This window comes from Microcaecilia unicolor, chromosome 2 (assembly GCF_901765095.1).
Source record: "Microcaecilia unicolor chromosome 2, aMicUni1.1, whole genome shotgun sequence".
In the NCBI taxonomy this organism is placed as follows: domain Eukaryota; kingdom Metazoa; phylum Chordata; class Amphibia; order Gymnophiona; family Siphonopidae; genus Microcaecilia; species Microcaecilia unicolor.
In genome coordinates, this window is record NC_044032.1 from 527,982,552 (window position 1) to 528,007,707 (window position 25,156).

Sequence of the window (25,156 nt, forward strand, 5' to 3'; positions counted from 1 at the left end):
ATGCATTTGTATTTTCTCCTACACGTTCATTTAATCTAACAGAAACGCCGCTTCCAGAACACAGACGCTACGCTGTTATTAAAAATTACAGAGGAACAAAACAAACGAGCACTGTAGTACATCATGGCAACCATACAATTTGTGCGAGTTTTATCCCCGCTTTTCGCTCAGCAAAACTAAACACAGTCCACTTGGTGCCTCTGCTAAATTCTAGATCTATAAAAAATTGGGTAAAGGTTCACGTTATCTTATTAGGGTTGCAAATCTGGCTCACTTGAACGTCTGGAGTTGAAGATGTAACACTTGAAAAAAAAAATGCATTAATCAGCGATTGTGGGAAGGGAATACCACTGGAGGGTGGGAGGGAGGAAGCGAGAGCTGGCGAGTTAAGAGAGAGTCCTGCAATGGATTGGTGTAGGGCTCGATTCATTCTGATCACCTATCCCACTTGCGGCAGTCGCAGCAGTAACAACAGCAGCAGAGGGTAAAGGCTGGGCTTTCTGATGTGAAGCGGCTCATCCTTCCCTCCCAGCGCAAGACTAGCACAGGCTTGAGGCTGCAGCGGCTGAAAAAAAGGAAATCGCGACCCCCGACCGCTCAGGACAAACTTACTGCTCCGGGGTCGGGGAAGAGGCAGCGACTCTCCGCGCCATGCAACATCTTGGAAAGAGGAGCCCGCTCGCCTCACCAGCGTCTGAACACTTCTGCTTGGCTGGAGCTAGATAGGCTGCCGCACACTTCGGCACTGCAGATCTTGTTGGAAACAACGTACCGATTCACTTCTCTTGAAAAGAGAAGGCAGGAAAGAGCAGCCTCGGGTTATACACAGTTTTCGCATCTCGGCGATCCTGCACTTTGCAACCACATACGGCTGTGTTCGTGGTTCGTTCCTTCACGTGGGGATCCTGTTACATCTTGTTCCCTTCTCTGTTATAATAACGAAAGAAATAATCGCCTCAAGACAGTCTTGCTTGCTAACCTGTGAAGTGAAGAAGCGAGTTCAGATTTGGTCACCTGCATTGAGTCGAAAAGGAAGAGGCGAGAGAGAGGAGGAGGAGAAAGAGGGAGGAAAAAGGAGGGGGGAGAGACTGCAATATCATTTGTGAATCGCTCAGAGTGCTGCAGCAGATACAGATTGCTAACACATGCAGTGCAAATGCAGGTAGGCACACAAACTGCGGATACCGAACAAACTTGGAACTATGTATGTCTCAAGACTGGAAATTTATTTACAAACGAATATGCCGTTGGTATAATTAAATAATTTTTTTTTAAATTTCTTCGATTTTTTTTTTTGATGACTGACATTGCGGAGTTATTTTTAAACAATTCTGGGGAAAACTGAAATTTGTTGGGATTTTTTTTCCTAAAAATGGATTTGAGAGCTTTCCGCTAACCTGGGGATGTTTCCTGCAGATCTATAATTTGAAGGGGGTAGTCAAGAAAGCGTTCAAAGGACCGTAACTGGGATGTTTGTTTTGGAATTTTTCTCTCACTGCCAAAAAAAAAAAAAAAGTGGTTGGAAGACGAGTGATATTACAGGACAACCGGTCTGAATGAAACGATTCACAAAATCAAGCATGCAGGGCGGACACAGATCTCCAACATAAGCAGGGAAGCGTGGAATGTGTATAATTCGGCGGGTAAAGGAGGCGACCTGAGGCTTTTACAGCACAGCTTCTTCAGTTCTTTAATGTTTCATTTGAAACCTCTGAAAGTGATTTACAGTTAACCAGAGAGAAAGGAAGTAAATATCTTGGCACTATGCTCCTTTAAGTCAAAAGAAAACCCTGTCCAGCGAACTGTGAGTATTAAGTACCAAAAGAAAAAGAAAGAAAGAACAAAAAAAGCACGAAAGCAACGCTCACCTGGTTGTCAACTGCATGAATTGTGAAATAACTTTTGGAAAAGAAAGAAGAGAGTGCAGCAGGATCATCAGTGTGTGATTTTGTTATACAGAACACTACATACAACACGTTTTCTTTCCAATCTGGGGGGTTTGTACGTGGAACTGTTGCCCTGCATTACAGCGAGAGCCAGGAGCGTTATCTCCACAGCGGCTGGACCTTGCTTCCGGGGCTCGGTGGGAGCAAGATGCGGACTCCCGGGCACCGATCGCTGCCGCTGTCACTCCTGCTCCTGCTGGCGGCGGCGGCGGCTCCGGTCGCGGGCAAGCGGGTGCTGCGCTACCGGCTGTCAGAGGAAGGACCGCCGGATGTGCGCGTGGGTAACGTAGCCGCCGACCTGGACATAGTGGCGGGCACCGGGGAGGTGACCTTCAGCTTGGAGTCGGGCGGCGAGTACCTGAAGATCGACAACGTGACGGGGGAGCTGAGCACGGGGGAGCGGCGCGTAGACCGCGAGAAGCTTCCGCAGTGCCAGATGATCTTCGACGAGAACGAGTGCTTCATCGACTTCGAGGTGTCGGTGATCGGGCCCTCGCAGAGCTGGGTGGACCTGTTCGAGGGTCGCGTGATCGTGGCCGACGTGAACGACAACACGCCCGCTTTCCCTTCGCCCGTGCTCACCCTGACAGTGGAGGAGAACCGGCCGGTGGGCACCCTTTACCTACTGCCCACCGCCACCGACCGCGATTTCGGCCGCAACGGCATCGAGCGTTACGAGCTCCTGCAAGAGGGTGGCCGGGCTCTGCCGCCGCCATCCTCCCCGGGCGAAGGCAAACGGCGGCCCGACGAACGAAGCGGCGGCGGCGTCTTCGAGCTGCAGGTGGCCGACACGTCCGAAGGCGAGAAGCAGCCGCAGCTGATTGTCAAGGGCGCGCTGGACCGCGAGCAGCGCGACTCGTACGAACTGACCTTGCGCGTGCGCGACGGCGGCGACCCACCGCGCTCCTCGCAGTCCATCCTGCGGGTGCTCATAACGGACGTCAATGACAACAGCCCGCGCTTCGAACGCAGCGACTACGAGGCGGACCTGGCGGAGAACAGCGCGCCCGGAACACCCATCCTCCAGGTGCGCGCCACCGATGCCGACGCGGGCGTCAACGGCCAGGTGGAGTACGTGTTCGGCGCCGCCACCGAGTCGGTGCGCCGCCTGCTGCGCCTCGACGAGACCACGGGCTGGCTCAGCGTGCTGCACCGCATCGACCGCGAGGAGCTGGCGCAGCTGCGCTTTTCGGTGGCGGCGCGCGACCGCGGCCAGCCCCCGCGCTCCGACAAGGCCGTGGTGGTGCTGAGCGTGCGCGACGAGAACGACAACGTGCCCGTCGTCGACATCCGCAAGATAGGCCGCATCCCGCTCAAGGACGGCGTGGCGCACGTGGCCGAGGATGTGCTCGTCGACACGCCTGTGGCGTTGGTGCAGGTGTCCGACCGTGACCAGGGCGAGAACGGCGCGGTCACGTGCACGGTGGTGGGCGACGTGCCGTTCCAGCTCAAGCCGGCCAGCGACGGCGAGGGGGAGCAGAACAAGCGCAAGTACTTTCTCCACACCTCGGCGCCCCTCGACTACGAGAACGTGCGCGAGTACCATGTGGTCATAGTGGCCGTGGACTCGGGCAGCCCCAGCCTGTCCAGCAACAACTCTCTGCTCGTCAAGGTGGGCGACACCAACGACAATCCGCCTCTCTTCAGCCAGAATATGCTCGAAGTGGCCTTCCCCGAGAACAACCTCCCCGGCGAGCGCGTGGCCACCGTGCAGGCCACGGACGCCGATGGCGGCAAGAACGCCGAGTTGGCCTATTCTCTGGACCCGGCCGTGGCCGGTGTGTTCGCCATCGACCCGGACTCCGGCGACATCACTGTCAACAGCATGCTGGACAGGGAGCAGACGGACCGCTACGAATTTAGAGTGACCGCCAGGGACAAGGGGGTCCCCGTTTTGCAGGGCACGGCCACGGTGGTGGTGCAAGTGGCCGATCGCAACGACAACGAGCCCAAGTTCATGCAGGACATTTTCACTTTTTACGTGAAGGAGAACCTGCAGCCTAATAGCCCCGTGGGCATGGTGACAGTCATGGACGCTGATAAGGGGCGCAATGCTGAGATGAGCCTCTCCATTGAGGATAGCACCATTTTTTCCATCGAGAATGACACGGGTACCATCTATTCCACCGTGTCTTTCGACAGGGAGTATCAGACCAGCTACACGTTCAGAGTGAAAGCGGTGGATGGGGGCGAACCGCCTCGATCGGCCACGGCCACCGTCTCTCTCTTTGTTATGGACGAAAATGACAATGCTCCTACTGTGTACTACCCTAGCAATCGCTCCCACGCCGTCCTGCTTCCTTCTAGTAACTTGCGCACGGTAGTGGCCACCGTGAACGCCACAGATAATGACACGGGTGTCAATGCGGACTTGAACTACAGCATTGTTGGTGGCAACCCATTTAAACTGTTTGAAATTGACACCACCAGTGGCGTGGTTTCCTTGGTGGGCAAGCTGGCCCAAAAGCACTACGGTTTGCATCGGCTGGTGGTACAGGTGAATGATAGTGGCCAGCCACCACAGTCCACCATCACTCTGGTTCACGTGTTCGTCAATGAAAGTGTGTCCAACGCCACAGTGGTGGAATCGCAAATAACAAAAAGTTTGCACACCCCTTTGACACAAGATATCGCTGGAGATCCCAGTTATGAACTGAGCAAGCAGAGACTTAGCATTGTCATCGGGGTGGTGGCTGGCATCGTGGCGGTCATCTTGATCATCTTAATCGTGGTCATGGCACGATACTGCAGGTCGAAGAACAAGAACGGCTATGAAGCCGGTAAAAAGGATCACGAAGACTTTTTTACCCCCCAACAGCATGACAAATCTAAAAAACCGAAAAAAGACAAGAAAAATAAGAAATCTAAACAGCCTCTCTACAGCAGCATTGTTACAGTAGAGGCCTCCAAACCAAATGGACAGAGATATGACAGTGTCAATGAGAAACTGACTGACAGCCCTGCCATGGGACGATATCGCTCTGTCAATGGTGGGCCGGGAAGCCCCGACCTTGCGAGGCATTACAAATCCAGCTCCCCTCTTCCTACTGTTCAGCTTCACCCACAGTCCCCAACTGCTGGGAAAAAACATCAGGCCGTACAAGAACTGCCTCCAGCCAATACTTTTGTGGGAGCAGGAGACAACATTTCAATTGGATCAGATCACTGTTCTGAATATAGCTGTCAAACTAATAACAAGTACAGCAAACAGGTAAGATGCCTTGAAAAGTTAGTATAATATTGGATGCAAAGACTGCATGTGCCGGTCTGGAGCAGCTGACCTTTCTAATTCCTTAGAAGTAAGATGGATCTTTAAAGTGACGTTTATTAGCAGATGTTGAGTGCCATGCCATGTGAAAGATGTTATGTACAAAATATTGTTACACATACTGACTTTGGGGGTGATTGGGGGGGTACTTGTTAACATCAGCTAGCACCTTAATAGCTATCTTTGATGTTAATGGTGGCGGCAATTTTTTTTTTATATTTCATGTAGTTTTGTGCTGTTTGAAAAATAGGGTAGAACAAGGCTGTGTGAGACGTTTTCGGTGATTTCAACATTATGCATACAGTGTCTAGCCAAGTCTGTTTCAGAAATGAAGGGGGGGGGTGGGAAAGCTGATATTTAAGTGATAACTAAGCAGAACTTTCAGATCACAAAAATGTGAATTTTCCCATGGGTGGCAGACTGGTTTGCTATTTACAGGAATCAACAGCAAGCTCTTTTTTGTTGTTGTTTGGGGGGGGGGGGGGACTGAATTACACACGCCAGTAATTGTTCCAGCAGTACTGCAAATACGTTTTGTTTACTGAGGCGGCATTTTCACATTTAACATGCATTTCATGTTCATGATCACCACATACCTTAGTTTCTCTTTAAATTGTGGAAAGATTGCCCAAGGTGGGGGCATAAACGCTCTGCTGCTGTTGCAAATCCGGCACATCAGCAAATGATTTCATGACCATATGGCTGATGTTACCTTTTTAGATGATATTCTAGTGATTATTGTTCATACATATGAATTTCTGTTTGAATAGATGTCTCTCAAATGCAGCAAAGGCTGAGCCTGAAGCACAAATTAAAATCTGTCAAAAACAGTAGGCTTTGTTTTTATGGTAGGCTGGTTTTCTTTGCTGCTGGGAAGAGACTAGAGGACCCAAAAGTACTTATACTGATACATACCTTGGAAGCTGTTTTACAAAATAATGTTTATGGTTTCCTGTAGCACTACTTAAGTTATTAGAATAATTCACCAGATAAAAACTATTTTACTAAGGTAATAGTTTACAAGATTGCCCCAGGGAAGGAAGCAAAACCATTGCACTGTCTAAAGCAGCAACCAAAGTAGTGAGTCTGGATGAAACCATGTCTGGTTTCCCAGCTATTAATGTTCCTTGCTTGGTTTGCCCTATTTGAGGTTTAACTTGTTGGAATGCTTTCTGTCTGGCATTCTGATGTTTTACCACAAGTCACAGTGTTGATTTTAACCACAAAGCTGCTGCTACTCAAGTTAATTATCTTTATTAGTAATATGCTTGAATTTTTAAATATTAATGTCCTAGAAAAAAAGCGCTGTCTTAACGGATATAAATAGATGTGCATTAAGAACAGTAGATATTTATCTAAAGTTATTTCTAATGGATGGGAAATACCCTTAAATAGAGATTTCATATAGAATATTTTTATTCCATTAGAATTACAATAGCATACTTATGATCTAAATTAGTCACATCTAATGTGTCTTGTGACATAAGAGAATGCATTCTTTTTAGCATGTTGATGTAAGAGTAATAGGCAAACATATCTTGACTGGTGTCTTTGAATATCCATTGACTTACTGGCCAAGTGACCCCCTTAGTAAGTGTATTCTAAATGTGAGGCTGTAATTATATTGTAATGTTATGATCATGTTTGTCTACTGGACAGCAGTTGATGGACATTCAGAGAGAAAGTGTCTTGGGGAAACTTTAATGTCAGTTTTGTTTGGCATGTTTGTTGGGAAGTTCAGAAGACTGATACATAGACACCTGTGGAAGTGTTTGACCTGCAGTACCATAGCTGAAGATGATACTATATAGCACTAGTGTAATTAGAATACCTAATAGATACATCTTAGCCTCATATCATTGTGAAAGGATGTGGACTTCAATTGAAAACCTGTTTAGTGTAGTCAGCTGTAGACAAAAATAGTTGTTATTTAACATTAATTCAGAAGCTGGTCTTCTGCGTGAATTCTGTTCCTAAGAATGGTTTTATTGAGGGAAGAGAAACTAGTTTGTAAGTAATGCATGTTTTAGGTTCTAAAAAAAAACCTGTGGTACAGTACTCCTCCTCTTCTGTTTGAATGTAATTATTTAAATGTGTCAGAATTAGTAGAATCACATGGGTGTCAAGTTTCTACAACACATTCTAATCTCTTTCAAATCCGTGTATACAAGTTTATTGTGGTTCTCCTATTTATATCAACTTCTTATTTCATTGACAGCAGTTGCATGCATATGTTTACTCCCATTATGGTTGTGGGAATTCATCAACATGCACTGTGTGCTGGGTTAGTAAGTGTTGTCTCTTATAGTTTAACCTTGTAAATGAGAACTGTAAAGCAGACTAAAGTAATGTGGCACAGAAGTGGTAGTGTAAGTGAGATGGTGCTTTTATGTTCTCACAGCTGTAGTCCTCAGCAACAGAATCCGTCTAAAGAGGTTTCTATAGCTGCCTGGCTGAATGTTTTAGTCTTTTTGTCTAAAGTACTGCCCTGGCTTGCATAGAAAACTGGTGGATGAGATCTGAAGGTTCTTCCCATCTGTTTTGGGAGAAACAGAAAGAAGGTCCAGTTTCAGCTGGAATTGAGATATCCTGTATGTAGGAATTTAAGAACTGCTTAAGGTGAATGGCTGGTTGACTGCTTAATTCTATAATCTGCATGAATTAGTCTTGTGATGTTGCTGTTTTGCAAATGCAGTGCTTAGGTTAAAAAAAAAGTTATCACATAATCGTGGTGACACACATCTCCCACACCAGTTTCACAGATTTTTCCCATTGCACAGCTAGTGCAGTTTACAGAAATGTGCGTCTGTTTCATGCGTTTCTCATTAAAGAAAACAAATACATTTAAAGAACCGCTTAGAGACAGGGCTGAAGATTAATTTGTGTGTTCACGATTAGCTGTATAGATACTGCTTTGCTGTTTAAGATGGCAATCTCTTGTTCATGAAGCACACGATGCTCTTTCCAATTACTGGTTAGAAGACTGCTGGGGAGGGGAGGTATGCATAGATTGGTAGCGATGACGTAAAATATGGAGGTTAGTTTCCAAGTGGCAGTCAGTGATTGATTCCTCTAATTTATTACTTGCTGTATTCTATTTGGATCTGTTTCTAAAGGCATACTACGTCATGGTCTGAAAAGCACCTTTTTTTAGCGATGCTTGCTCTGCTTAGGTATAGTATAAATGTTGCCCTCTGAAACGGTAAAAAGAGGTGGAAAGAAGCAAATAAAAACAGTTTGGAATGTACTACGTTTGCATCTTGCTGAGCTTAGGCTGTTTATCCTGAGGGAATTTTGCATAAAAATATTACTACTACTAATCATTTCTGTAGCGCTACTAGGCATATGCAGCACTGTACACAAACATGTAAGAGCCAGTCCCTGCTCAACAGAGCTTATGATCTATTTAAGAAAGACAGACATGACAAATATAGGGAGGTACATTTATGTGACTGATTACAACATGATCATTAAACAGATGTATAAGGGGTTAAGAGTTAAAAGCAGTGTCAAAAAGATGGGTTTGACAATGCTAAAAAAAACCTTTTTATTTGTCAGAATAACACAAAATATTCACTGCCTTTTGGCAATTCAGCTTTCTGTGTTTTGTTTCTACATTTATACTCAGCTGCAGATCATAGTTTTTTTTGAGGGGGGGGGGGGGAGAATTTTCCTGGGTATTGTGTACTAGTGCATCCAAGAATCCTCACCTCCCGACCTCTCTGTCGCTCCAGGTTTCACTCAAGTGCTTTATCTGCCTTCCTATAGGCCAGGAGTTCTCAATATTGTCTTCAGACATAATTGGTCAATCAGGTTTTCAGGATACCTACAATGAATATGAATGAGTGCATGCAAATTTATCTCATGCATATCATGCATATTCATTAGGAATATCCTAAACCCCTGACTGGTTAGCTGTGTTCTGAGGACTGAGTTGATAGAACTGGACCACCAGTGCATATTCATTGTAGATATCCTGAAAATTGGACTAATCAAATGGTCACTGAGGGCTGGGTTGAAAACCACTGCATCTTTTCTGTGCAAACAAAGTTGCAACCTCCATCCAGGCTCACATAGGTCAAGGCATCAACTGCATCAGACTATGTTGGATGGAAGAAGCTGTAATAAACTAAGTTCTCCTTTTGTTGGCATATGCAGATCAACATTGTTGCTCCCTTGGTCCATGCATAGAATTCTACAGGAGAGTTTAAAGTTCTGCATGGGGAGGGTAGTTTTCTGCAAATTCTGTTTTGTCAGATTCTGTCAGGAGCAGTATTTGTCAATCATTAATACAGCCCCTTCTAGCTTGGGTATGTTGATTTGTCTTCCTGCTGCTGCTCAGCACTGGGGAAGGTAGATGCAGGCACTGGATGCCAGTGTGTGAGTAGCCATAACTGATGGCAGTTGGAGCACAGTGAGGATCTCTAGTTGACATGTGGCTTTTTAAAAATTGCTCTGTATGGTCTTTCTATGTTGGAGAGATATTACACAGGATAAAATATACTTTAAATACAGGAACTGGTCCTCTGCTGTATGAAAGGTGTGGATGTATGTACACAAATGTGTGTAAAACTATGAAAGGATTTTGGATGACCTCCAAAAATAACTTAATGCCTTCAGGGCAGTAATACTGTGCATATCAAGTATCAGTACCTTTATGCGCATGTACTGGAATGTTATTGTTTGGCTACAATATCACTAAAATTTCTTGTTCATAAAACTTTCTGTATGCTGATATTTATGTGCAAAACAATATTTCAGCACATGTGCAGATAGTTTTTTTTTTTTCTTTTCAGACTTGTCAACAGAACTTTCACCTTCTGTTCTGTGTTAAAAGTTGCGGGTACTGTCATGCTTACAGTAAAAATAAGAAACTGGCTTTGTATCTTCACAGACCCTACTGCAGAAGAATGAGCTAACCCTTCTGTGTCTCAGTTCATGAGTTGTGCTAGCCTTAGTCTTCTGCGTACTTCTCTGCAGAGGGACCAAATGACTAATACCTTATTATCACTCAAAATTTTGCACATGGCAAGCTTCTACACAGAAACTTTTTCTGCATCACGTGCACAGAAACTTGTGCATAGACATTGCACTAAGCACACTCTTTCATCAGTTCTTGCTTTCTTCATCGGCCTTGAAGTATGTTGAGGGTCTGTAAAAGGTTTGCATCAAGTATTTTAAAAAAGTTTTTAACAAAATCTCTTCTGTAGTGTCTTCATGACCAGCACAGTAGTGACATAAAAGGCTGCTATTGTTCCACAGTTCTATTGATCAGGTTGGTTATGAAGTACCCAGCTCAAGTCTCCAGTCATCTGAAGCATGCAATGTATTTTTATCTTTTTTTCTCTGTATTTTTGATGGTTTGTAGTTTTTTGCCCCAGTCCTTTGGATAGCAGCATTGTTTTTAATATTAAAGGGAGCATGATATTTTATATAAAGATTGTGCTGCCATTTCATGGCAATTACTAGTCGCATGTCTGTTAATTCTCATCTGTTCTGTAACCTCATTTTTGTAATTCTATCACTTTCCAAAATTTGCAATCATTCAGCTTGATAGCTGTCTACTGGGCTTATTTCAGATGTAAAATGCAAAGTTGGAATTTTCTCGGTGTTTTTATTGTTGTTGTTTTGCTTAAATAAAAATATTAACAAATATGAAAAATACACCTAAGTAGCTTCATGTCAAACACATCCCATTCATTTTGGCAGGTTTTGATGCCTAAGGCAGGTGTTAGATGAGGTTTACTTGGAGTTCAGCAAAGCTTTTGATGCTTTTCCACTTAAATAAACTGAGCACCCCAAGGTGGTGAACTGAATTAGAAACTGAAGGAATGATTACAGGGTTGATGTATATGAAACTCCCGCTGAAAAGAAAGGTGATTAGTGGAGTGCTTCAGGGACCAGTCCTGGGGCTGATCTGCTCAATATATTGGTGAACAATATTGCAGAGAGATTTTGAAGGAACATTTTGCCAATTTTGTTAAATATTACTGTAGGTCTGCTATAGAGCGAACGCTCTGAGGGAATAGAGAGAATGAGAAGTAATCTAGAAAGCTTGAGGAGTAAAAGATGCAGTCATAGCAGTCATACACCTGGTATATAGAGGGAATGAAATTGAGCCATACTGAGCATGAGAGAGATACTTCAGGATGATGGTATTAAATCAGGGACATGACCATCCAGTCAGCTTTTCAGGATATCCACAGGGAATATGCAGGAGATTTGCATACAGTAGAGGTAATGCGTACAAATTTATCTCATATATGAATTATGAAGTATAGCTGGTATGCTGACCTTAACCCAGAGTCGCATGTAAACCCCACACCTGAGTCATATAAAGGCTTGGCTCTGGGCAAGAGAATTAAAATCTTTGGAGAAATAGAAAAGGAATTGTCATTGCTTCAGGTTACACACACATCTTTATTACATCACTGACCTTAATTTTCATAAGCATTTTGGAAGAAGGTGCTTCCTGAGCTCTGAAAGATTGGTGGCATTTCATAAATTCATCGGTAACGCATTCCACAATATAGATACTGCTACTGAGACCTGTTCCTGGGTTTCACGCAATCTTGCATGATGATAATTTGGAATATCTAACAAACACTAGTTCTCAGATCTAAAAATTCTATGTGGTCTGTATACCTTTTAATAATGCCATCACAGCTTTGGAAGTCTCTTGATTAAGAGCCTTGTGTAGAAATAACATTTTAAGTTTAATATGAAAACCAATATGGTATCTGAAGGAACGTGTTACTTTTGGAATTCTGAAACGTTAAGGGAAACACACATACCCTTTATTGTACTTTTCTTTAGTGCAGTGGATCTCAACCCAGTCCTTGGGGCACACCTAGCCAGTCAGGTTTTCAGGATATCCACAGTGAATATGCCAGTCAGGTTTTCAGGATATCCACAATATGCATGAGATACATTTGTATGTACTGCCTCTTTTGCATGTGGATCTATCTCTTGCGTATTCACCATGGATATCTCGAAAACCTGACTGGCCAGGTGTGCCGAAGGACAGGGTTGAGAACCCCTGCTCTAGTGTCAGATTTTATCAGAATCAGGATTTGGTTAGGCTAGTAGTAACCATGGGGCAGTGTTGAAGGAAGATTGAGAGGGAGTCGGAAATGAGTAAATGGCAGTGAAAGATGAACATTGAAGTAATTTGCTGTAGTTCCTTTTTTTTTTTTTTTTAACTTTTTAGTAGCCCGGAAACAAAATATTATGAAGAGGAGGAAGGGGAACATATATGTTTGACTACAATTGGACTGGTTCCAGTGTTGTGGAGAATAAGCAATTTAAGTTGCTCAAAACTATTTTAGTATAGTATAGCATCTTCTGCAGTATGTACAGTCAGTCATACATTACACAGATATTTTTTCCCCAAAACAGGAAAACCTTTTGTTTGCTGTGGTGCCCAGCTACTGCTTCTCCCTTTCGCTTAGCCACCTGCTGTTCAAATGCTACTGGTGGTGTGGGCTACCTCTGGCTCCCACTCTTGTATTGGTTGTTGCAGTTCTGCAGCGCTCTTTGTTCCTTTATTCTCACCTTTCAGCTCATGTAATTCCACTCTGTTGCCTGCTCACCATTTGACCTCAGCAGGTCCTGCTACTTCTACTTCATACTCTGGCAGCAACATACTGCTTTGGTTTGTTCTCACCCTTCAACCTCTGGAGCTGTTGGCTGCTGCTTCTCTTCTGTTGTTGGCCATTTTGGCTACTGATCTTTCCTTTCCTCCTTGCCCACTTGTTGCTACTCCTGTTTTCTGGTAATCATTATGTTTTTTTTTTAATAGCTATTTTAACTCTTGTCAGTAGTGCTTTGCAGTGAATGGATGGACAGAATTCCAGGGACAGAAACTAGAAAGGAGAAGAGACGCAAGAGGGGAAAAAAAGGTGGGAATGAAAGAAACGGAGAGGCAGAGAAGTTAGAAAAGGAAGCACCTTAGGGAGAATGAATGACTGCAAAGGGTGATAAGTAAGAGATTTAAAAAGATGAGAAAAAGGAATGAAAAAAAGAGGAAGACGGAATAAAGATGGGTGAGATAAGAAATAATGGAAAAGAACAAATCTGAATACATGCAGGTTGGAAACAATTTATTTTCTAAAGAAAAGTATTTCAAATGAAAAATTAAAATTTTGGCACTGTAATGTATGTTAATATAAGCTATTTGATCCTGGGCAGAGGCTGCAGGATATTCACCTCCATGGGTTTCTGCAGGGTTCTGTGCTGGTACCGCTGCTTTTTAACATATTTATAAATGATCTAGAGATGGGAGTAACTAGTGAGGTAATTAAATTTGCTGACGACACAAAGTTATTCAAAGTTGTTAAATCACAAGAGGATTGTGAAAAATTACAAGAGGACCTTATGAGACTGGGAGACTGGGTGTCTAAATGGCAGATGACATTTAATGTGAGCAAGTGCAAAGTGATGCATGTAGGAAAGAGGAACACGAATTATAACTACGTAATGCAAGGTTCCACGTTAGGAGTCACTGACCAAGAAAGGGATCTAGGCGTTGATATGTTGAAACCCTTTGCTCAGTGTGCTGCAGCAGCTAAGAAAGCAAACAGAATGTTAGGTATTATTAGGAAAGGAATGGAAAACAACAATGAGGATGTTATAATGCCTTTGTATCACTCCATTGGGGCAACCGCACCTCGAATATTGTGTTCAATTCTGGTCACTGCACCTCAAAAAATCTATAGTGGAATTAGAAAAGGTACAGAGAAGGGTGACAAAAATGATTGATGGGACGACTTCCCTATGAGGGAAGGCTGAAGTTGCTAGGGCTCTTCAGCTTGAAGAAAAGACAGCTGAGGGGAGATATGATAGAGGTCTATAAAATAATGAGTGGAGTGGAACTGGTAGACGTGAATCATTTGTTTACTGTTTCCAAAAATACTAGGACTAGGGGGCATGCGATGAAGCTACAAAATAGTAAATTTAAAACGAATTGGAGAAAATGTTTCTTCACTCAATATGTAATTAAGCTCTGGAATTCGTTGCCAGAGAATGTGGTAAAGGCGGTTAGCTTAGTGGGTTTTAAAAAAGGTTTGGGCGGCTTCCTAAAGGAAAAGTCCATAGACCATTATTCAAATGACTTAGGGAAAATCCACTGCTTTTTTCTATGATAAGCAGCATAAAATGTATTGCACTTTTCTTTGATCTTGCCAAGTATTTGTGACCTGGATTGGCCACTGTTGGAAACAGGATGCTGGGCTTGATGGACGTTTTGGTCTGTCCCAGTTTGGTAATACTTATGTACCTATGCACCTTGAGAAAAGGGAAAGCAACTTTTGGAGAGATGCTGAGTGCTTATCCTTTCCTCTTAAGCACCAAGCATTTTCCTGCTGTGAGTTTCTTCTAGGCTCTTCTCTAGTTGGAGTGCACAATAGTAGCCTGCATAAGTGGGTGGGGAAGGAAAACAGCTTGCCTAGAGTAGAAGGGTTAGGGGAAAGAAGAGATCTTTGAGAGAGACCAGCATATGCATAATGGGGAAGGGGAAAACTGGGAATGGCTGAAGAGAGGAAGCCTAATGGAGAGGTGGGTAGCCTTTTTGAGGATATGGAGAAGGGAGTAAAAAAGGTGTTTGATGTGGGACAAAGGGGTTGGTCCTTGATAGGATTGCATGGAGAAGACTGTGAAGGAGATGCTGGATGGGAGAGGACATGGGAAGGGGTAGACAGAGGAATTATCCCTGATGGGGAAGGGATGAAGGAGTCGTGATAAGTGAAGGAATGAATGGGAATGTTTGATGGGAAGGAGTGCCATAAAGGGGTTGTGATGAGAAATTATGGGAGTCTGGGTAGAAGGAAGAGGGATATGTCTGTGGTGGTGTGTGTGTGTGGGGGGGGGGGGGGGGGGGGGGGGGTAACGTTTGCTCCTGAAGGCTCATATGGTACAGTCCTTATTCCCTGAAAAACACAGGCATACACTCAGTCTGCACTTTGGATTGTGAACTGCCTATAGGTTGGCCAACAGGATTGAACTATAATTCACCCCTTTGCGTGCAGGGTCTTTCAGTCTTGCCTTTTTTAGGAAATACTTTTGAAAATCAGAAAAAGAAGCCTCTGCATGCAGTGGGGTAAACTCAGAACTTCCTCCATCCTCTCCAGAGCACTGTCTCAAACCATGCTGACATACTACTGAGTCCCCACACACACCATCTCTTAGGCTAGTTCCCTTCCCTTATACATGTTGCTGTGTCACCCAGGCCTCTCTTTGTACTGGTAGCAACTGGAGCTACAGTGTCTTCCTTGGGTGTCAGTGCGGGTTCCCAGTCTGCAGGCAGCAGAATGTCAAGTGGCAACATTTGCATTTAAAACTCTCATTTCTTAACAGACCACAGCTGAAGTCAAGCACTGTAGTAAAGCATGAGATTTTGGTGGTGGTTCTTGCATAGGGCCATGGAGACGATCAGATTACAAAACAAGCAGAAGTAACCCCCTAGCGACAAACCCCAGAAAGTTTTTTTTTTTATTATTATTATTTTGCTGCTTATGCTATACCCTTTTGATGTCTTAGCCAATATTTATTGTCACTATCACTGGCTGAGAATATTTGATTGAATCCTGAAGCAGGTGCCACAGGCATCAATATGGAGAGCTGTGTTAAGGTGGAAGAGTGGTCTAATGGTTAGTGTAGCAGGCTTTGCACAGGGGTAACCTGGGTTCAATTCCCACTGCAGCTCTCTGTGACCTTGGGCAAGTCACTTAACCATCCATTGCCCCTGGTACAAAAACAGATTGTTAGTCTCTAGGGACCTAGAAAGTATTTGCATATGATGTGTACAGTGCTGCATACACCTTAGTAGCACTATAGAAATGATTAATAGTAGTCTTTGGTTTTACATTTGGTCTATCCCCTTTTTTCTTGATGATCAGATTATAAAATAACAACATAAATTAGTTTCTACACTTGACAAACGTTGATACTAGAATAAATATTGAGACACTAAACTATTTGATAATCTTAGGCTAAGCTTGCAGTATATTATCTTACTAAGCTTTTGAGAAATAAGGCCTGATTAATAATAGGTTCTTTTCCATGTTGTGTCTGTGGGAAAATCCTTTATTAAATCAGTCCCATACTGTTTTATAGCTACCAAGTGTTTCTTGCTTATATACAAAGTACTTTTAGCTTTGAAATGTGAGCTACCTAAATAGTCCATCTAGATTAGAAGAAGGAAAGAAAATGGCAAATGATCAGAGTTTAATAAAATTGCTTTCTTTCTGGCTTGCAGCACCATGTTTTCAGATTTATGGGATGGTTTCAGGTGTTACCACGCTCCCTGTAGAATGATAATGCCTTTCAAGTTGCTCCATAGCAGATCCCATGTTTCTCTGCTGAAAGGTAGAGGGGAGCGTACAGACCAAGGATATTTAATTGATAGGAGACAGTGTGAGCATGCTTGGCCCATTATCTGGCTTGAAGCCAGTAGGTGGAGCTTGCCGCCATACAGCGTAATGTATTTTGAGTGTATCACGATGGCGGCAGCTGCATAGGGAAGCAATTAAACCTCCTTGGGTGTAGACTGCTTCGGTCTTGTTATGTGACATCAACTCCTGTCAATCAAACTTCCTTGGTAGTGGTACAGACACCAGGATGCAATTTGGTTGTGTTCTGTAGAACTTGCTATAGTGTAACTTGTTGCTTTTGGAAACATTGTATACATTTAGAATTACAATAGAAGGGGCAATTTTCTATTTTGTTTCATTTTGCTTGCAGTTTAATTATTGGGGTCTTTACATCAAGTGCATTATCCTTGCATACAATGCCTTTCATTTGGTTTTCATGGAGCACTTTTTGAGGGTGAAATTTTCATGCCACCGTTTTCGCAAAATTTTCTAAATAAAAATACATGTATACTTTGTAACTTTGTCTTTATTGAATTTTAATAAAAATACATCCAGTAGTAACATCAATAATACACAAACACATCCTAAACCCCCTCTCCACCCCGTCACTTACCCAACCCTAAAAGATGCTTAATATTTGTATCTCCTTTTTATAGAGCATCAAGAGAAATCTGCATAACGTAATATCACTGCTGGTCAGCAGAGAAAGTAACAATGTAAAACCGATATACAGCAGAGTGCTTAATAAAAAAAAAAAGAAAAAAAAAGGAGTTGCAGTAAAGAAGGGGAGAATCCCCCCAACACATATTACCGACTTAATTTTCTGTTTCTGATGCCAGGCCACAAAGGGTGCCCCGTTTCTTATCAAAATTATGCTGTCCATCATGACGAGTAGCAGTCAGTTTACTTAGATAGTGTTTGCCCCATAACTCTGTGTGTATCTCTTGGGAGCAGCTTGGATTTCCATCGTTTAGCCACCTCTCTTCTGATGCTGGTCAGGCATGGAGAAGTACTTTAAGAAAATCTAATGGCACAGTATCAGTGAAGAAATAAAGCAGGATCAGCCCAAAGGAAAGGCAAACATTTCTGTTATCACCCACGTACACTCCTCCCAAAGTTTATAGACCAGGAGGCATTTCTGCCAGATATATCAATAAGTTCCCACAGAGCCACATCCGCTCCAGCAAGAATTCCCCAAGGAAGGGTAAATTCTACAAGGTTAGCCGAAATAGAGACACTAAGGGGCTCATATTTGAAACACAAAAAGGGCACAAGACAGCAGATGGATATTTGTTTCATAAAAATGTCCAAATCGCTATTTTCAAAACTAATTTTTAAGACATTTTTCCATGCAGTTCGTCTAAATCTCAAGGGGGCGTGTTTTGGTGGTGTGTTTTTGGGTGAGACTACAGCAGGTTGAAGATTTGGACATTTTTCAGTGATAATGGAATATTGTAAAAATATCCAGGGCAAAAAATAGGATGTTTTTGGCTAGGCCTGTTTCAATAATGACTAAGTGCCAAAAAGGTGACCAAATGACCACTGAAGGGATAAAGGCATATAAGGGGTTTATGATGTGATGTTACCCGAGACCTTTTATGTGAAGTTCATAGTGCCACCTAGACTGCCCCACTGCTCTACTGGTATGTCTACTATGTGGCCAGTCTAGTAGGACTGCTGGCCCCCAGACATCCCAATGGCTTTTTGTTTTTTCCCGTGAACGTTTTTTTGTTTGAAAATGGCCCTTAAGAAACTGATGTACAAAGCACAGAAATGTCTAAATGTCCATATTTGGCACTATCTATGGATGATTTTTGCAAAATGTTCAAAATTGGATTTGGTTGTCATATTGAAAATACGCCTTTTGTATATATTAGTGTAGATGCTTGACCAATCCTCCTTGGAAAGAGTCCACCCTAGATCTCTTTCCCAACTTTTGCGATACTTAGGCTTAGTATGTATCTGCCTAACATGGAGATCATAAAACTGAGAGATGATCTTATGCTGCCTGGTAGTTACACTTCAAAAGGTGTATTCCTTATAACTAGCCATGTCTTGACAGGAGTACATTGTACGGCACAGGTCCTCAAATCCAGTCCTCGAGGTCCACAACCCAGCTTGGTTTTCAGGATTTCCATGATTAATATGTATGACATTTGTGTACATGCAATGGAAGCAGTGAGTGCAAATAGATTTCATACATATTCATTGTAGAAATCCTGAACACCAGACTGGGTTATAGAACTTGAGGACTGGATTTAAGGACCCCAATTGCAAGAGATGGCAGTTGCAAATAAAACAGTGGAGGGTATGCCAAAGTTATCCTCAGATCCTGAAAGGATCTAAGAGTCATATGAGTATAGAGCTGATAGAGGAGTATAACCCCTTTTAACCCCATAAGCACCTTACAGGCTCTATACCAAACCACTTCTGAAAAGTGCAATATGGGGTTGGATAGTTCTCTACTCCTCAAATTCCCATCAGACTCCCACAAGAGAGAACCCTATGTTGAGGACCCCAAAATGTAATGTTCTATTCGTACCCAGTCTTTCTTTCCCCCCATTCTATAAGGGACTTAACCTGCACTGTCCAGGGATAGCGTTGGAAGTCTGGTACACCCACCCTCCCCATGTGAACATCTTACGCGTCAGTTCCGCCCAGGTCACTCTAGGAGGCCTCTTCTGCCAAATATAGGAGAAGACTTTCCTTTGGAGATGCTGCAGCATACACTTCAGTAGTGGTAGAGGCACGGTCTGACACAGGTACAGAAACCTGGGTAGGGCCTTCATCTTACTTAACATCTATTCTTCCCAACCATAAATGAATTAGCCCGTGCCACCTATCTATGTCATGAGAGATTTCCTGAAATAGTTTTACATAATTAAGCTTATATAGATTGTGAAGTGTGCATTAAGATGCACTCCCAAATATTTGATGATATGCTTTGTCTAGTAGAAAGAGAAGCTTGCCTTAATTCTTTGGACTGTATTGAAGGTCAAATTCATGTTTGAAAGTTCTGATTTCTTGGTGATCATTTTAAAGCCAGATGTTCTTCCATACATTTGTAGAATATGGGCCCCAGGATTACATCACAATTTGTCAACTTTTTCATGGCAGAACTAGAAGAGACATTTTTGAATACGTATAATGTCTGTTTACAATCTAAAATGTATTTATCAATGATGTTTGTTATGTAAGCCACATTGAAGCAGAATATTTAAACCTTGGAGCTGGGACCCGTTCTCCACCAAGCCCCCCCCCACCCCATCTTCCCCCCCCCCTCCCCTTCACCGTAATAACTCTCTTGAAACCATTGTTGGGAAAACTTAGGCCGCAGCTTACTTTATTAAACAATTCAAATTAGTTAACTTGTACAACTTATCATCCCCCCTTCACCTGAGCTACGTGAGTCCGGCCATGCCATAAGCCTGGACCCCCCCCCCCCTAATCCGCCGATCGCCCTGTCAGCAAATCGGCACTCTCGTCTAAGCCCCGCCCTCGCAGCAGGGGCCGACTCTGTGTGGACCTCCACACTTGTCTCCCGGGTCACCCGACCCCCGCCTTCCATGCTCCGGCTTAGCCCCCCCATGAGCCATGTCTTTTGTAGCTCGGGTTTTCGTTCTTTATTTTTGCCGCTGCGACATCACCTGCTCAACCTGAAAAACAAAAGACACACACATCCCCCTACAGCACATCCCCCTCCCCCCTGTCACCTGAGGGCGGGTGGGTGGGAAACAGCCTCCGTGGATCACCAGCACCCTGGTATCCGACGTCTCACTCCTCCCGTTATGTCCTCGCCCAGCCCCGCCCCCTTCCACCTTCCCAGCCAATCAGCAGCCTGCCCCAGAACCAGAGTGCATTCTTTGGCTTAGCCAATCCGAGCTGGCTGCTCTCCTGCATGACCCCTCTCCCTCCCAGCATGCCCATCGCTGGCTCGAACGGGCCCAGCCCGCGTTTAACTGGGCCCTTCGAGACCAGCTCTCGGGCCTCTCATTCTCTGGCTAATGCAGGATTATAAATGTCATCAATTTAATAATAAATATCAGACTAACCCCTTTAAATATTGCCAGTATATTGATGACAATTCTTTTGAAGCATCTTATCCATCAGTTAGATTTGAAATAACATTTTCTGTGAAGCAGTCTAATTTTCAATAAACCACAGTTTCTATCAACATTAGCTGTATACAAACATTTATTTGCATGAAACCAACTGACAAATGCAGCTACCTTCATCATTCCAGTTTCCACCCGTCTCATACAAAAAAGTCCATTTCACACAGCCAAGCCACCAATTTTATGTTCTCTGACCCAAGAGATGGAGAAACGTCTTAAAATCCTGGCTAAATCCATCAAACCAGCAAGCCTAAAACCTCAAAATGTGCTCCAGAAAGATTGTCTCTTCATTGAAAAGGAAAACTTAATGCAGTACAATGAAAAGAAAACCTCAGAGAAAGCCCCTTCCTCCCCCCTTGTAGTGACATATAATCCAGAGCTGGAAAAACAGAGACAAATCATGTAACCTGGAGCTGCTATTCCAGGAGGATGAGTTACTGAAAGAGATGTTCCCAGCTCCACCAATGCTGGCCTTCAACAAACTCTAAATCTGAAGCAAAAATGAATGAAAAGCAACAGATGGTGTTAAAAAAAAAAAAAAAAGAGAAAACAAGAAATGGCACAAGTCCCTGCAGTATACCAAGTTGCAAATTGAACCAGCAGATATCATAAGATCCCACAATTTTTATTTAGTTAAAAATTTCTAGTCTGCTGTATTGCCAAAAGTTCTAGGTGAATTACATACTTAACATCCATACATTTAAAACAAAATAAAACATATTACAATACTCACAATCACATATCAACATTCACATAAATACATACTCACTGAACCTTTGCTGCTTTCTGTATAACGGGATCTTTCTCTTGCTCTTCCTCAAATGTAGTATACGTTATTCAGGGGTCCTTTACTAATGTAGCTCTTTGAGCAGGGCCTGTCCTTTTATGTTAAATTGTACAGCGCAGCGTAACCCTAGTAGCGCTTTAGAAATGTTAAGTTGTAGTAGTAGTAATGTGTGTTAAAAAAATAGCTTGCGGTAATGTAGGCAAAATCAAAATTGCCGCACATCCATTTTGAGTCTGCTACCTTACTGCCGGCCATTGACCTAGCAGTAAAGTCTCACACAGTAACCGGGCGGCAATGACCTACGTCAGATTCCACTTGGTGCGCATGTGATACGCGCGTCCAGAAATAAAAATTATTTCCTTAGCGACCCTCCGGACCGGACCAGGATTGGACTGATGGGTTGTGCTCGCCTACCAGCAGGTGGAGACTGAGAAAAAACTCTGACTCTAGAGAGCCAATAGGAGCCCTGGCCATGTGACCTTAGCCTCAGTATTTTCTCAGTCTCCCAGCAGGTAGGAAGCGAGCCCTTTAGTCTCTCTCTTTTTCTCTTTTAGAGGTTAGTAATAAGAACAACAATGCTGCTACTTCTGTGCCTAGGAAATAAAAATTATTTTTCAGCCGCGCATATCAGACAAGAGCCACGCGGTAACTGGGTGGTAACGCCATTTTGGTGCACATTGGGTGCGCATAGATGTTTATGCGGCTTAGTAAAAGGACCCCTCAATGCAGAAAATGGGAAGAAGGGTGCTAAGTTCGGTCGATGAGTGAGATACTACAAGACAAGAATGAACTTGGTTGGGCACCACATCAGACACTACAAAACTAACCAGTACATTTGACAGACTGAGATCATATTCCACATACACTGGCTTCGAAATGTGGTTCATTCCTGTCATGGTATGCCCAAAACTAACTGATTTGGAGAAATTGCTCCTGAGACAAATTAAGGTAACACTTCTGTGAATGAACATTTTTCAAAACCAGACAAAACAGTGCACCAATCACCTTATGGTCAGAATACTAAAAGGACTTTACTTCAGCTCCAGCAAGAAATGAAATCCAGAAGTACTCACATTATAACACAAAAGTGGACTGCCAGTTCACTGTAACAGGAGGAAAAGGTCTCAGATATCACCTGGGGACTTCCCAGTCAATTTTTCTGGGTTAAAGCACCAGCCAAGACGGTGATTGATATGGCAGTCCGCTCTTGCGTTACATTTATGTTTGACTTTTATGGACTTATTCAGCCTATTTTTTGTAGTAAGGGTTCCTAGCGCATTGTAAACCATAAAATTGTTCTAAATGTAAGTTAGCCTAGTAGAAAAAACAAAAAAACAAACAAAAAAATGTATCTTTTCTTTTTGGTGTTTCTATGTATTTACTTCCAGTAGGTGCTTTCTGCTGTGTAGCTGACGGGTCAGTCCAGATTGGGGTCTGGGCATGGCTGGTATATATGAAGCCATGGTACAAACATATAACTATTTAGCGATTACTCTGGGCAGCTTCTGCTGCTCCATTGTGAAAGACTACCAAACGTTTTAACATGTACAACAAAATAAAGCATGACGATGGATCTCAGTACAATTGTGTAGTTTAAAAAAGAAAAACAGCCACAGCTTGGAGGGGGCACAGCACATATATCCAGGTATGCAAGTACTGTGTCTTGTGTTTTACCAGACAGACAGTTTCTAGTACTTGTGCATTCACTGTTGAGATCTCAGTTTTGGTGAAACTATTAGATGAGGGAAGGAGTGAAGTGGACAGTAGTTGCCTCCTGCTTATTATTGTTCTAAAATAGGAGTGGGCAACCATTGTCCTCGAGGGCCACAACCCAGTTGGATTTTCAAAATTTCCACAATGAATATGCGTTATATCTGATTTGCATGAACTGCTTCCATTGTATGCAAATAGATATCATGCATATTCATTGTGGATATCTTGAAAAACCCAATTGGGTTGTGGCCCTCACTGTGGTTGCCCACCCCTACTCTGAGATCACAGCCTTTAATGGGACAAGATGGAGTGGCTTTTCTCTAGACAAGGTTCAAAGATCTGAAGTGTTTTGCTATGCTTACCATGTAGAACAGGCATGTTCAACCTTTTTTTCTGTCAGGGGCCACGTTTTATATTTTGTAACATTTGGAGGGCCAAAACATGCATGCGAACATGCACTTATGCTGTGTGGAAAATAAGGTGATACTTTTTAATTGGCCTAACTTACTACATTTTTAACTAGTTTTTGGAGGCCAAAGCCTCCTTCCTTAAGTCAGGAGAAGCATACTGTAACACTTTACTGTCCATACCTGAAGGAGGAGGTTTTTGCCTCAGAAAGCTAGTCAGAAAATGTATTTAGTCCTATAAAAAGGTGTCACCTTTATTTTTCATTTTATTTATTTAGATTTTGCTCACAGCTTTTTCAGTAGTAGCTCAAGGTGAGTTACATTCAGGTACACTGGATATTTCTCTGTCCCAGGAGAACTCACAATCTACGTTTGTACCTGAGGCAATGGAGGGTTAAGTGACTTGCCCAAGATCACAAGGAGCAGCAGTGGGGTTTGAACTGGCCACCTCTGGATTGCAAGACCAGTGCTCTAACCACTAGGCCACTCCTCCACTCTTTAAAGTAGATTAACACAGCTACCTCATTTCTTCATCCTAAATAAATAAAATTATTTTTCTACCTTTGCTGTCTGGCCATTTAATTTTTTCTGATTGTATTGACCTTGTCTTTCTCTCTCTCTCTCTGCACCATTCACTATTATCCCGCCTTTTTCCCTCTCTCTCCCCACATCCAGCATTTCCCCTGTCTCTGTACTCCTGCCATCCATTATCTCCTTTCTATCTCTCCCCCATCCATTTCTCTGCTCCTCTGCCACCCATCATCCAGCATTGCCTGTCTCTCTGTCTTCCCACTCTCCTGCATGCAGCATAGCCCATCTCTCCGCCCACCTTCTACTGCACCATTCAGCATTGCCCTTGCCTATCTACTACTACTACTATTTAGCATTTCTATAGCGCTCTCTTTTTCTCCCTCCTCCTATGCAGTATTTTCCCACTCTGCTGTCTCTCTAGCCCATTCAGCAATGCCAGTCTCTCTCCTCCACCTCCAATTCACTATTGTGCTCTTTCTCTTCCCCCAATCTAGCATTGCCTCCTGTTCTCTGTCTCTTTCTCCTCTCCCATCCAATCTTGCCCCTGTTTCCCTTTTCCTTTCCACCCATCCAGTATTGCTCCATTTCGCTCGCTCTCTCTCCCCTCCCATCCACCTCCCTCCCATTGCACATTGCACCTCTGCTGGGTCTGCACTAATAAACAACTAAGGAAGGTGCATGGGACTGTGTGTCTTTGCACACCGGTACTACTTCCTAGGCTGGTCTCACCTCCATCATGTAAACTTCTAGGGGCAGCAGATAGGTGTGGTCTCGCTCTCTTTCCTTGGTTGTTTATTAGCATGGACCTGGGAGACGTAAAACAGGAAGGAGGAGAGGCAATTGGTCTGTGGGCCAGGAAGGTTGTGGTTAGGGCTGAGGAAGCCGTCCCCAAACCTCTTTTATGGGATGCCTATGGGTTCCCCACTATCTCAATAATGACTTAAATGGCAGTTTCAAAATGAAACTCTATTTTCTTCAGTTCCTCTGAGCCCCCCTCCCCATACATACATTTTAAACACT

At 43.4% G+C, this 25,156-nt stretch overlaps 1 protein-coding gene across 8 annotated transcripts in view; it reads left to right on the forward strand.

Annotated features, from left to right (window-relative positions):
• Positions 1 to 1,169: 1,169 nt before the first annotated feature.
• Positions 1,170 to 25,156, forward strand: part of LOC115461459 (protocadherin-7-like) — a 1,080,138-nt gene continuing 1,056,151 nt past the window's right edge. For all 8 annotated transcript variants that reach the window (XM_030191264.1, XM_030191265.1, XM_030191266.1 and 5 more), the window contains exon 1: positions 1,170 to 5,157. In XM_030191264.1, coding sequence (XP_030047124.1) covers positions 2,095 to 5,157 — 3,063 coding nt within the window. In that variant the 5' untranslated portion in view covers positions 1,170 to 2,094. The remainder of the gene's footprint in view (positions 5,158 to 25,156) is intronic.